Raw genomic sequence first — 14,787 nt, 5'->3', positions numbered from 1 at the left:
TACCAAATAACTTTGTTTTGGGGGGCTATTTATTTGCATTTTTAAAAATAACTTTTTATCAAACACGCACACATACAAAAATTATTTGCATTTTTGTCTTCACGAAAACATTTTGTTCCTTTATTACAGCTCATATTATGAGTATGTCTTCTCTTGTTTGAAAGCAGCTGGGATAGACACTGCTGACACATAATCAGTACAGGGCTGGGCACTGTGCAGGGCCTGGTGAGTACCCTGTCCCTGCCTTCCATTGTTAAGTAAATGGCCACCTGCTTCCTTCTCCTGCTGGCCTGTGCTAAGTGTACATCCCTATCTGTGACTGCCACTCCTCACAAGGTCAACATTCAGGGAACAGGGGAGCTGGGCAGGAAAAAAAAAAAAATCTCTGTTCAGCAGGCTCCCAGCTTCTGCCACACAACTCCGTGCTCCTCCAGTTCCCTAAGAGAAGACTTGGCTTCTTCTCTTCCTTTCTTTAGGGCTTTTTCTTTCTTTGGAGCCAATTTCTTGATTGGCTGCATTTCCTGTTCAATACAGCCCAGCTCCAGTAGCCTGGTCTGATTCACTTCTTAGTGGGCAACTGCATCCCATCCATTAGTTAGAGATCATTTGGTCCAGTGGACAAGCTAATGAGGTCTGGTGACAAGTTCAGGTTCAGAATAGGCCAGTGTGCTGTCCTTGTCCTCTCAGATGGCTGTTGTGTACATGCAGACCAAGGCCCCAAGAGAGCTGATTCCCTGGTAGCCAGGCATGCATTTATCACAGCCTCAGAAAAGCCATTTCACATTTGGATAGTGCTTGAAACCCTTTCACATCCACTATTAGGATCAGTTAGTTCAACCTCACCACAGTGCTGTGGATAACCAATCAGGAGCCTTATGCCTTTCACAGTTAAGGACACGGAAGACCCAGGGGAGTCCACGACTTGCCTAAAACCCTGCCTGATACCCTCCACTGCCCTCTGCCGACAGACTAGGATGGCAGCCTTTCTCAAAGTCTCTACCTACAACTTCAGAAACTAGCATCTATCTGATCTTGGGAGACCAATGAGTTCTTTTGCTTCTGTCCTGCGATGCAGGGGGACACTGACGGCTTTGACTCAAGGATACATCCTTGGTGAGCCATTGGTGCAGACTGGAGGAAACTCATGGGGCTCTTGGACTCACTGACATGGGCACTGCTTCCCTGTCTTTTAGTGAAGGTACAGTCCATCTCTTAATTCACACATTTCTTATCTGTGAATTCTCTTATTCACTGATTTTTATTGGTAATGCTAAAATCAATACTTACAGCACTTTTGTGGTGATACACAGACATGTGCAAAGTAGCGAAAAAATTGACACACCCAACTCACATGTTTCAAGCTGAGGCCAAATGATCTGCCTTGTTTCAGCTCCCATACTGTGAACAAGTATCCTCCTTATAGTACTGAGCACAATGTTAATGAACCAATAATAGATTATAAATAAATACCAGTAAGCTGGTGTGGTGGTGCATTCCCATAACTCCAGCACTCTGGGAAGCTAAGACAGGAGGATTGCAAGGTTATATATTGAAGTTGATGGAAATATTGTGAACAGTACCTGCACAAGACTAGATGTTTTGTTACATACATCAAACAATACTATATTGTATTCTGTATTGAATACTACTTCCCCAGGAGTAATGATTCAGTGTTTGCTAATTCAGTGACTATGGCAACTTTATAGAATATAGAATGTTTTTGTGCTTTTTTGGTGGGTTTGCTGTTTAAAATGAAGCCCAAGTGTAGTGCTGAAGGGCTGACCTAGTATTCCTCATCGCTAGAAGCTGTGCTGTGCCTTATGGAGAAAATTCATGTGTTAAATAAGTTATTTCTCAGGCCTGAATTCTAATGTCGTTGGCACTATTCAATGTTAATGAATCGATAATAAATTCTCCTACACATACAGAATTGACTGTGTCTTCTTTTTGCAGGTCAAAAAATATTTAACTGGATAGCTCGCATTTTCGGGGATTTCTCTGTTCCTGTTAGGACACTAGGACAGGAGCACTGAGGCAGAGAGCAAGGGCTGGGTGTCAGACCCTCTTGCCTTTGCCAGCTGGTGACCAGACCAACTGCTTCACCTCGCAGACCTTCACTTTCCTTATCTGTAAAAGGAGGTTAACAATAATAATACCTTACTCTACATGGATGAAATGAAAATTAATTAATATAGCATATACTAGTGCTAGTCAACCCAATTCAGTCCATTTCAGATGGACATATTTGTTAAGCATCTGCTATGAACACTGTGTGCTTAGAGACATATAGGATGTTGTCCTTGTTCTCAAGGAGTAAGCTATTCCGCAGGGGTGACACACTTGGTCACAAAGAATTGTACTACAGGCAGGATATGATCAGGGCTGGGAGCTCCTTAAGGGCAGGGGCTATGTCTATTTATTTTTCTATTACTGACACCCGATGCAGTGCCTGCCACAGAGAGGTACCCTACAATCTTGCAGAATGAAGGAAGGAATGGAGGAATGGATGAGCGTAGGACTATGAAAGAGAGACAAAGCACAGAGGAGGGATGTGGCTTTGTGCAACAGGTTGAAGTGGGCCTGGCAGAGTTTTGATTAGGGTTGCAGTGGGGGAGGACAATGCAGGTGGAAGGCAGGACCTGCAGCACATGGAAGGACATGACAGTGGGAACCGGACAGGAAATATATAGCTCAGTATAGCTGGCAGGTGAGTGAGAGGATAGGCATGAGAGTGGGGAGAAAAATTGGAAAGGTTGGGATTGGACTTGGTGTCTGTCCTCTTCCTGTGCCTGAAAGGTCTGGGCCTCCCCTTCACCTTTCCCTCCAGCTCACCAGCCCTTTTCTCGGAGCCTCTGGATGGAGGCCCACAGGTCTTGCTCTTTTCCCCACATTGTCTGAGGTCCATGGATTATTTATTATTACCTGTGCATTCTCAGTGCTTACTCCTGTGAAGGCACATTTTTGTTGCTCATTCAATTTGCTGATTAAGTGACCACTCACAAAATGAAAATTCCACTTCCACCAGACTCACAGAAATTGGGCAATACCATTACATTATTTATTTTACTGACTTAATAACTGTGAAATGATACCTAATTTTTGCCTTTATTTTCATTTCTTAAGACTAAACTTCTACTGTATATGATTGTGCCAGATATTGTATTAGGTGCTGCTCACAATCTAAAAAGTTAGACCCCATTATACCCATTTTATGAATAAAAAACCTGAGGCTCAGAGAATTAATTATCTTGCTAAAGCTCACTCCTGTCCAAAAGGCTGTGCAGGGTCAAACTGGACAAGTATTTCCCCTTCTGTGTTCTATCCTATCTATCCTCTCATCTCCATTTATTGAAACCCTTCTTGTCCTTCAGTGCCATATCCAGAGTTCCCTCCTGGACTTCCAGGTTGGGAGTAAGAGTTCTATCACCAACTTGCCCTCCTTCTGCTTTGAGCCTCGTGGCTCCTGCTGATGAGACAGTATCTCTTTCATGGTTGGGTCTTCCATATGCCTGGCACATTGTAAACTGGCTTGATTCAAGGCAGGTAGTGGGCGCTGGCCAGAGGTGGGTGCCTTGGTTGGCTCTGGGGAAACTCAGCAGTTCTGAGCTCAACCAGAAGTGCAAGGAACCTTCTTTTATGTCTGGAGGGGACCACTTTCTGTTCTTGAGGACGACCTTCTCGTCGTCAAGGATATCTGACCTGCGTCCTGGTTTGGGGGCTGAGAGCTCTGCCTGATATACCCTGGTGGGTGTTGGGGGTCCCCTGGAGAGATGAAGAGTGGCTTCCTATGGGCAGCTTCCCTGGGGGCTCACGTTCCCATTCACCATCTGCTTTCTCCTCTCTGCCTTCCTCGATCTTCTTTTCTTTGAAGGACTTGCCCATTGCTCTGGGAACGTCATACTTCAAACTATGTCCTACTTTACTCCTTGAGATGGGCCTCAGAACAATCTTTGAGGTAAGTGCTCAGAGAGGCCTCCTGGTGAGTGTGAATTTTTGTCTTTTAGCTGCCTAGGGACCAAGGAATTGTGACCTTTCTGGTCTTTTCTATTTGAACTTTAGCTATTGGTGAGTAAGGTTGACATCTCAACCTTGTGTTGCAAAGGCCATCAGTGGAGACAGAGGGTCTGGGGTTGTCTCTGAGTTTTGCCTCTTACCAGCTATGTGACCCTTGGGTGTGCTAAAATTTTCTGAGCCTCAGCTCTCTCATTTGCAACCATAGCTAGCAATAGTCCCTGTAGTCTAGGACTGTGCCAAAAAGTAAATGAGAACATATGCATACACATAAGTAAGCACAGTGCTTGGCACATGCATATTACCCCAGTAACCACTAGCCTGCAGTCTGGGAGCCACTCCACAGAGAATCTTGGCCAGTCAGCTCCACTTTCCCAGGGATAACAGGATGACTGCATATCACTAATCTCCGAGTCTTTTCTTAAAGTTTATCTTTAATTGATTTTTTAAACTGTCATTTAATATGGAGCAATGTTTAAAGAAACTCCATGATGAGGACCCTTTCCTTTCACTGATTACCAGTGGTCATCAATGGCTTCTCAGCCTGAATTTGGTTTAAGTCTGCTTTTAAACTGTTTTTTGACTCATGTCACGTCAAATATAAAATGTTCTGTCACTGCAGTTTATTGTTTCATCTTGTTCTGCTTCTTTAGACTTTAGAACAATTTTAGAGTCAGTAATAATAACAGTAATAATAGCTAACTTGAGAGTGTGGTTATGAGCTAGGTGTTTTTCTATGCCTTGTATATATTATCCCTTTCTTAACAGCCCTATGAAGAGAGACAGTTTTTGTGAGGTGGTCAATAATGGATGCAGCAAACATGCTAAGGTCAGGCTGGGTATGAACAATATGGACCAGGCTGACAGGATGCCACGAGTCTCCAGGGTCAGGACCGAATTGCAAGTTGGAAACATTGTGAGCAAAGGCACACCTAAAAGAAGGTGCAATGGTAACTCATCCAACAGTCAGAGAACAGGACAAATGCAAATTCAAGCATCAAGGATGAGTAGTGGGTCCAACAAGAGAATAGACCTCTGGTTAGACTCTCACAGGAGGAGGAAGAGGGGCCCAATTTGCCTAATTAAAAAGCCTCCCATCAGCTGGGCATGGTGTTGCATATCTGTAATTTCGGGTACACCAAAGGCTAAGGCAGGAGGACCATGAGTTTAAAGCCAGCCTGGGCAACTTAGGGAGACACTATCACCAAAAGGGGAAAAAGAAGTCTTCACTAAGCCCTGCCCTTGGGCAAAAGCAAATTCGAAGCCTCATCAGCTGTGCCAGGACACAGGTATTTAATACAGACTAAGAGAAGGTGCTGACAGGCGCAGCTCCTCCCCACCTGTCTTCACCAAAGAGGTTTCCTCTTTTTCTTTCTTGCCAAGGTGTGGACTCATTGTTTCTTTCTGTGGTCAGAACAGAAAAGCAGAAAAAAACGTTGGACTGCTACTTTCCCATCTGCATAAACACGACTATGTTTCTTTTCCATTAGAATAGGTTTCCCTGGCAACTCGTGTGTGTGTGTGTGTGTGTGTGTGTGTGTGCGCGTGCATGCAAGTGTGCACCATACAGTGCAGAGCACATGTTCCTAGACAAAGTATATGCTGAAATCTAGTTCTTCCTTTTAGAAAATCCTTTTACTTCCTGGTTATGAAAATAATATGTTGAATAAGAATTGGTAATTATAAAAAGTATATAAAAATTTGCCCCAAAATGCCAACCAAAGATAACCATACTGGTCATTGTGGGTATTTCCTACTAGTATTTTTCCCCATTTTATTGTATTTACTTTTTATAAAAAGAGAGACATACTGAATTCTGTTGGAATCATATGCGGTGCTATTTCCAACCTGTTTTTTGACTTAAATTATGGCCCCTCCCCCTTTAAATAAAATTCTAAAATTGTTTAAAAAGTTACATAGTGTTTCATTATATCATAATTTACTTTACCACTCTCCTACTGGGGGTACAGATGTTACACTGTAACATATTTTTTCCCTGTAAAAACTGTTGAGATGAACAACCTTAATGTTCATCGCCAATTAATTCCTTAGTACAAATGCATAGAAGTCATATCACTGCCTGTTTTTTGTTTCGTTTGTACTGAGAATTGAACTCACTGGGGCTCTACCCAATGTAGAAGCTGTACTCCTACCCCTTTCTTAAAAATTTTGACAGAATCTTGCTGAGCTGCCCAGGCTAGCCTTGAATTTTAGACCTTCCTACTTCAGTCACCTGAGTAGCTGGGATTACAGGCATATACTGCCACCAAGCCCGGGTCATTGACTGTTTTAAAAGATTTTAATACGTCTTGTAAAATTATTTCATAGGGCTAGGGATGTAGTTCAATGGAACAGCACCTGCCTGGCAAGCATAAGGCCCTGAGTTCAATTCCCCAAACCAAAATAAATAAATAAATAAAAATAAAATAATTTCATAAAGTGTAACCAATTTAATAATGCTCTTCCATCAGAAGCATATAAGAATTCCCATTTTATCATACATTTGCCAATATTAAATTATCAAAATCTGGTAATGATTTTTTTAACTCATTTTCTCTTTCCCTTCTGTAGCATTTGAATTTGGCATGGAATGAAAGTTACTTGGCGTTGAATTGCTCAAGATTACACATTGATTACCATAGTGATTGCTTTGTTTGTTCTTAAATCAACCTTTTAAAGGGACTTTGCCTTTTTTGGTTTGTTTTGTCCTAATGAATAATTAAAACCTAAGCTGAGCAGCTTTGTTTTGTAGGGTTTTTTTGTTTTGTTTTTTGTGGGGTTTTTTGGTACTGGTGATCGAACTCTGTGTAGTTTTTTAATAAAGGTGTGAAGATGCTTCATCCTTTGACCTTGCCTGGGATGTTGCTCAGGTCAGGCGGTGAAGGTGGGTTCTGGAGTGGGATGGGCCTCCTGGGAATTCAAAATCAATCACTAACTAGCTGGGTGACCTGGAATGACTGGTTCATGAACCTCAGTTTTTTCTTCTGTAAAGGAAGAGTGATATTTTGTATTCGTAGGATTGCTGTTCATATTACATGTGGTGAGGATAGGAGTCATTCAGGTGTTCCTCTCTGGTGTCAGCTCCTATCTACCATGCTTGCATTAAGTCCCAGGTCTGCCACATTGGAGTTTTATTTTCCTTCCTCGGGATGTTTTTGCTTGAAGTTTTTGTTCCTTTGTTTTTTGCTAATACTTTCCCCAGATAGATGTCCATCTCTCATCACTTATCTCAGACATCATCTGCTCAACTCAGCCTCCCTGGACTCCATTCCCCATCACTCTTTTATAGAACTGTTACCCACTCCATGAAATGATTTCATTGTTTACTGCCTATCTTTGTTCCCTCTGTTGGAAGGCAGGCACCATGAAGGCAGGTGCTCAACCCAGAGGTTTTGAATAATTGGATGAGTAACAAACTGGTTTTTAGGATCTTTTTCTTAGAGTAAAGTAAAGCAGTTTTATGCTAGATTTAACTATGGTAGGTCAAAGACGTAAGTAGTTTTAAAAGTCAGTAAACTCAAGAGTTAAGGTTGTCCTCACAAGATGGCTTTATCATATGATGTATATGGAAGACTTTGACACCAGAGTGACCTGTAGAGAAACTCAACTTCTCTACCCAATGGCCATGTGTGCTTGAGTCCTCAGTTTCCCAGTCTGTGAAGTGGGAATAATACTCACTGCTGAGGGTTAGCTTGAGGACTAAGAAGGTAACATTTGTGGTTTACCGTCAGATAATCTGTAGTTAGAAAATGGTAGCTATTCTTGTATTTAAGAAAACCAAGGCTCAATGTTAGGCTTTAAGAAGGGATGGAGGAATAATTAGTCTTGTTTATTAATTTCCATATTGATGAATATTCATAGTCATTTGTTCAAATGAGTAATGTTGTTACAGCCGTAAGTTTTCCTCTTGGGCTTTGGAAAAGCTTATCTCTTCCAGCTTATATGTCTCTGGATGTATAAGGTTAATATTTCATTTATAGTGATGGAGGAGTGTTGTATGTGTGTATGCCAATGTCTCATATGATGCATATAATTAAGGCACTTTTTGTAGGGAGCGGAAGAAAATTGGGCTTTCCCAAAGAAAAGCAGCTTGCTCCCAAAGTTGCTAACAGATTGCTTCTTAATTGAACTTGGGAGGTGAATTATATGGTAAATTAGAAAAAAGAACAACTCTGAATTTAGTGAATTGTTCCATAAAGGAAACTGTGGGATTGAATTGCAAATGCTGGATAGAAACATTTCAGCTGGGCCCCATGCATCACGGACTGCTGACCTCTGCTGTGTTTCAGTGAGAGCTTGAACAGGCCTAGGGCTCTCTTTTCATGGCCTGGAGGGCATTCTTTCCCAGAGACCAGCTGTAAGCCTGGGTTTCTTATGCAAAGGAGATGTTTGAATAAACCCCTGTGACTAATGAAATCTACAAGGTCTTTGCACATCTTCTCACTGAAGAGGTAATTAAGCAAAGATTAAATATGGTGATACTGTATATATAAAATATTTTTTGTCTTGCAATCATGTTTTAGGAAAAATATGTCTGCATATCCTGAATGCACCCTTTTTGCCCCTTGTCTTTGTCTGCATCAGGTGGTTTTTCTCATCCTTGTGCTATGGCTGCTGTCACAGCCTGAGATCCTCACCTGTCTTACATTACTAGCTTTTACAGAAACAGAGGAGCACTGTATCAATTTAGAGGTGAGAAATGGCTTTTCCTTGAGTGTAATGGGCCTGTCTCCAACTCCACATTTTCCATTCCTGGTGAGCTTGGGAGGAGAGAGGTTGGCTGTAAGAAAATGGCATGAAATCAGGCCTTCTCTCTCATCATTTTCTGAGTAATCAGCCTCAACCTTGACTGCACCTCTGGATCACCCTGGAAGCTTTTCAGAGTCCTCATGTTCAGGCCATGCCCCAGACTGGTTAAGTAAGTCTCTGAGGGAGCCTCAGACCTCAGTAGATTTGCAAAGGTTTCCCAGATCTTTAAAAATTGCAGTCAAGGTTGAGAGGTATTGTTCCAAGAATAGCTGCCTCCATCTCTCCATAAAAGCCAATAAAGACAAATTTTTCCAGCAGTTAAGCTGAGGCTAGAGATGATTGAGTTGTTTTTTTAAACGTCATTGACCTGGCTCTTTCGTTTATTTGTCTACCCATGTATCATAGGTGTTATTTAATACCTGCTATGTGGCTGGCATGGTGACTAGGATTCATGTTTGGATCCTTTAAGAAAGCCTCTTCCTTTAAGATGCTGAAAACTAAAAACTAGTTCATGGGGATTTTGCTGAGTACAAAGGAGGGGTACACTTTGGTGAGAGATGTGAATAAATAGGGGGCCATGGGAGTGCAGAGGAGAAGGGCTTCTAGCCCTAGGGCCAAGGCAACTTCCGGAACAAGTGGTATAAAAGGACAACAGAAGGACCAAGAGGATTCAGCCAGAGGAAGAGGTGGGTACAGGTGAGGAAGGTGTATCAGTAAAAGGAGAATAGAAATCCACTCACTATACTAGGCTTAGTGTAGCTGAACATGGAGTGAGAAACGGGGGGAGTAGCGGGAGATGAAGCCCCATTGACTCCAGGTAGATTGTAACCAAGGCCATGCTGGAAGCTTACAGTCTGCTTCTCCTTTATCTCTTAGTGATAAGGACAGAAGAGGGATGTGTTCTTTTTCTTTTTTTTTTTTTTTGGTACCAGGGATCGAACTCAGGTCCTTGCACTTGCGAGGCAGGTGGCAGAACCACTGAGCTAAATCCCCAGCCCTAGGGATGTGTTCTTAACTACCACAGCCCCCACACTGACTTTAGGTGTCCTTTACCAACTTCCTAGACAATGCCCTTTGGCCCTTGGGTCCCTATAAGGGACCTCACTCATTCTTGCTCTTGTTTCTGGGTCTGAGGCTGAGGGGAAGGATACAGGTTTGAGGTCGAACAGTGCCAACCTCGAGCTGTTACTATTACTAACCATCTCTGTACCTGTGGGACAGGCAAGTAGCCTCCCTCGGGACTGTGTTTCCTCAACCATAAAATAAAGATATTCACGGTCCTTTTGTTACTGGGTCTTTATGAGGCTAGAATTACAAAATTCCAGGCAAGAAAGTTACTTAGCACTGCTCCTGTTACAAGGTCAACATCATAACTGTCCCTTTAGTAAGCATTAATGCTCTCAGTAGTACCCACCTACTGGGGCACTTGGTATCCCCCAACTCCAGAGCTTTTGCAGCTGTTCTAACCCTAGGGACCAGAGAGGCAAGGGAAACAGAAGTCCTAATCTTCCCTTCCTCTGCCTGCTGCAGAACTGACCATCAGTCTCTCCAGTCTAGCTTCTCCATCACAGCCTCCAGCTCAGCTTGAGCCAGGACTGGGCCCAGACACAACTTATGGGCTTCCCTGGCGCCCTTTCCTTCCCAATCCTATTTGCAAGAATCAAGTAGATCTAAACTTACCAACCATGAATGCTGGGCTTCCACTGCTGTATGGAATCTTATTTCAAATCTCAACTCCTGGGTCCCCCTTTAGTTCACTGTTAATAACCCTTGTCACATACAAACCCAGTACAGTTACAAAGTCCTTTCATGTCCTCTGGATTACTTAGAATAAGACCCAAAGTCCTGAAAATGGTCTACAAGGCACCACATGAGCTGGCCCTGCAGACCCCTCACTGCTTTCTAACCTCATGGCCTACTGCTTTCTCCCTGGCTTATTCCATTCTAGTTATGCCCGTCCCCTGACTGCCAAGCACATTTCCACCCCAGGGCCTTTGCACCTGCTGGTCCCTTAGTTTGAAATTCTCTTCCTTGGCTATTCATGGACTTTCTCTTCATTTTTTCCAGACTTCTGTTTTCTACCTTACGTGAACTAACAGAAAGGGTGGTGGATTAGACGTATGGGGTAAGAAGGGCCACCAATGACTTGTGTGTAGGGACACAGCAGTCCTCATATATTTTCCTTGTCCTTGTATATTTTCCTCATATCAACGGCCAATTTAAATATTTAGTTGTATATATATATATTTTTATCATATTCTCCCCTCCTCTCCATCAGAATATAATTTCCATGAGGTCAGGATAGAGTTTCTTCAGTGTTGTATCCTGAGCAACAGAAATGTTTGGCATGTAGCAGGTGTTAAATAAATATTTGTTGAATGAACAAATGCTTAAACAAACCCATTACCTCATTTGGTCCTTGTGACAGCCCATTTGACAGATGAAAGATGCTAATGCCCAAGTTCTCCACAGTTGCATGGCCAAGCATAGGCTAAGCTGGGCCCAAAGCCTCACTGCGGCTTGCTTCCCTCTGCAGATGGCACATTCCTCTGCTGGAGAACGACTTCATACCATCAGGATTTCCCCTGACCTTTAGCCCAAGAGGAAATGATATGGCAACTGGAAGAATACCCCAGGGCCAGGAGCTGGCAGCCAAGTCTCCAGCAGCTGCAGGGAGTGTGTGAGTGGATTCTGAGTTGGCCAGAAAGGCAACAGAATAAGCAGGATGCAGCGGCAGAGCCTCCTGTCCCCGCCTGGCGTTAGGGGGTCCTTTTTCTCCAGGAGGCCCAGCAGCTGCAGCTCCTACTGAAGCCAAAGTTATGGGAGGGAAAGAGGTAGCCTGCTGTCAAGAGTTACTGTGGGGGGCACCACATGGCTGCCTCCCATGGTGCCCAGGACCCACAGCACTGAAAGCCCAGGAGCTGTGGCACAGGAAAGATCATGGCCTTTCTGACCAGGTAGCTGTGACCTGAGCCCTCACCTTCCTTCATGGGCAGAACAACCCCAGGCTAATCATCTTGCATCTGAGTCTTCCATTTTGAGACTCAGTAAAATGAGGTTACACTCCATCTACTTCAGTGTTCTAATTCATGGTCAAAGAGGATATGGGGAAACTGCTTTCTAAGTTTCTAAGCAAATGTAAGAAATAATTTTTGTTTGTAAATAAATTGTCCTTTGGGGACCTTAATGTGGTTTCATGTATGCAGTTGTCTCTCCTGGACACAAATCTGCTGTGTCCCTACCCACCAGTCCCCCTTCTCATCCAAACATCCAATCCACCAGCTCTTCTGTTAGCTCTGCCTCCAACTGTATCTCTGATATGACAGATGTCCAGGATCTCTTCCATAGTGTCTGGTCTACACCACATCGTCTCTCACCAGACCAGGGCAAGGATCTTAGCTGAACATCTGCCTTCTATTTTGCCTCCTATACCCCAGAGCAGTCTTGGTAAAACACAAATACCCATTCGTCTTCTGTTTTAAAATCTCTATGAGTCTCTGTGACAAGGAGAATAAAAGTCAGAGAGGTTACAGCATAACCGGTGGGGCCCTGTGCATTCAGACCCCTTCTCTAGCCTTACCCCTTGGTCCACTGCCAGCTGTCCCTGCACATGGCAGGCTCACTCCAGATCCACATTCTTTACCCATCATTCCTTTGCTGCCCAGATTTCTATGTGGATATATCTTGCTTGTCTCATTTCAACCCCAATGTTGCCTGCCCAGAGGGCCTTCTCTAACTACCACACAATCATTCTTCCAATCATATTTAACATTGAATTTGATCTTCTTTAGAGCATTTTCTGAACTTTTAATTATCTGTTTATTGTCCATCTCCCCATTTTGAATGTATACCTCTTGAGGGTAAGAGCCATACTGTCTTGTTCATGGCTGGACTTGGGGTGCCTGGAACTGTAGTTGGTAGGCAGTAGGACTAATAAATACTTGGGGATTGACATCTTCCTGGTGGAGATGAATGGCAATGTGGTGTATAGATGATGGCTACTAGCAAACACATACTAGCTGTATTATGTGAGCCTTAGTGTATACAGTGTCTACAGTTAAATACATAAGGTAAACACAGGAATTTCTGAAGGGAGACTGTCCCTGAAAGGAAAACCAGCATGCCTAGAGAATGCCCAGAATACAGGAACAGATAGAGTCTGTCATATTCAGCAGCAGCACTGCCTCCTACCTCATGAGCCCCAGGCCTGAGAGCATCCTCTATATATTGAATCTTTCTTATGGAGGTGAGGTGAGGAAACTGACTTTGGGTTTGCCCGTTAACTTTGTAAACTCGATTCTAAGTGCTGTTGAGCTGATCAGAAATAGTACTTTATTAATTTGTGAAAGAGGAGTGTGGTTATACAAAATAGATTCTTTTTTGTCCTAGCATGGAGTGTGTGGTGCTGTGTGTGAGCTCAGCACACAAACCGTTGTTGAAGAAATCATCACTAATGACCAGGTTTACTCCCTCATCCTTGATGCTGGTGCACAGAAGGCTGATATGTCCTTCCCTTTCTTTTATCTCCATGTGTTTAGGTGGGCTTGGAGAGCAGCCATCTGAGAAGTGGCCAAACACTACTCCCTTGAATACCAGCAGCCACCAAGCTAGAAAGGGTAATGTATGTGAGGCCCCACCTGGTCTTTGGGTACCTTTTGTTTTATTTTTTTAAATTGTGGCAAAATACTGATAACCTAAGATTTCCCCCTTTAAAGTGTATCCATTAGGTGCATTAAATACATTCACAATGCTATGTGCCGTCACCCCCACTATCTGTGCCAGAACTTTTCACCACCTCCAAAGGAGACCTGGACACATTAGTCAGTCCCTCCCCATTGCCCCTTCCCCAGACTCTGGCTTTGGCAGCTCTTCCAGAACCTCTTACTATAGCAGCAGCTGAAAGGATGCAAAGCCCTGTAGCCTGGGCATGAGGGAGTGTTCCCCAAAAGGGAGAAGGCTAGCTTGCTGCCAGAGAGAGGGATGGAAGGGCAGCACAGGGACTGCATGGCCTTCAGTTAGACTCTGCTTTCTTGCAATGCCTTTTCTCTCTTGAGTTTGGCTTGTGAGTTGAAATTCCCAAAGGCCTGAGGGGAAAGATGATGAGGTGTAGTGAACTGGGGGTCTCAGAAATGAGTAGTCCTGAGAGGCAAGGAAGGAAAACGAGTCCCTGTGGGGTTGGGGGAGGTCTGGACTGGAGGCCTTGTGGGCTGTCAAGAGAGGGGCAGGTGAGGAGCCACCTGTCAGCCCCAGGACCTGTCTGGAAGTACCCCCACAGCCTGCCTGCACTCAAAGCGCAGACCTGAGTGTGGTCTGCCAGTCCTAAGGGCTTCTAGTCGGGGATCACAGGAAGCATCTCATTTTTGAAGAAGCCTTTCTTATTCAGAACAGTGCTGGAGTAAAGAGCCTCCTATAGGACTTTTGTCTGGCCTGATCCTGCAGGAATTAGAGCTTGTGACTGGCAGCAGCATTTCTTTTTTTTTTTGGTACCGGGGATCAAACTCGGGACCTTGTGCTTGCGAGGCAGCCAGAACCACTGAGCTAAATCCCCAGCCCCAGGCAGTAGCATTTTTTCTACTTAAGGTTAATTGGAGAGCACAAGAATAATTTTTAAGTGCCAGAATCCTCTGATTCAGGGGTGCCTTTGTAGGAATAAATTAGAAATCATTATTTTCTTTAGTCTATGTTTTTTCCATTGATATTTTTACACATACATATGCATATACAATTTTAAACAGAGTCACACAAATGCATATATGTGATGGTATCATCATATACTATTTCTTAGTGGTGCCTTTTTCCTTTCATTTGGCTACCTCCTCCTCTTTTTTTTCTCGACATAATCACCCCTCTACTCTCTTCCAGGTAATGTATGCTAATGATTTTGTATGCACCTTCCCACATTTTTCTCCATGCACCTATATTGCCATGTGCACTTATGTAGAGATATGCAAATATAAGTATACTTATAAACATATGCACAGATATAGGTTTTGCTGCTGTTTTTAAAAAATAGGATCGCGCTTGATA

General features: G+C 43.4%; 1 protein-coding gene across 2 annotated transcripts in view; it reads left to right on the top strand.

Annotated features, from left to right (window-relative positions):
* Positions 1–14,787, top strand: part of Tll2 (tolloid like 2) — a 132,267-nt gene that overhangs the window by 48,689 nt on the left and 68,791 nt on the right. For both annotated transcript variants that reach the window (XM_087185044.1, XM_004838977.4), the window contains exon 3: positions 13,299–13,376. In XM_087185044.1, coding sequence (XP_087041170.1) covers positions 13,299–13,376 — 78 coding nt within the window. The remainder of the gene's footprint in view (positions 1–13,298; positions 13,377–14,787) is intronic.

Source organism: Heterocephalus glaber, unplaced genomic scaffold (genome assembly GCF_053883595.1).
Source record: "Heterocephalus glaber isolate CG9 unplaced genomic scaffold, H.glaber_assembly_v1.0 deba00001497, whole genome shotgun sequence".
Taxonomy (NCBI): domain Eukaryota; kingdom Metazoa; phylum Chordata; class Mammalia; order Rodentia; family Bathyergidae; genus Heterocephalus; species Heterocephalus glaber.
The sequence above is the reverse complement of the archived record's forward strand: the minus strand, read 5'-3'. Positions and strand labels throughout refer to the sequence as shown.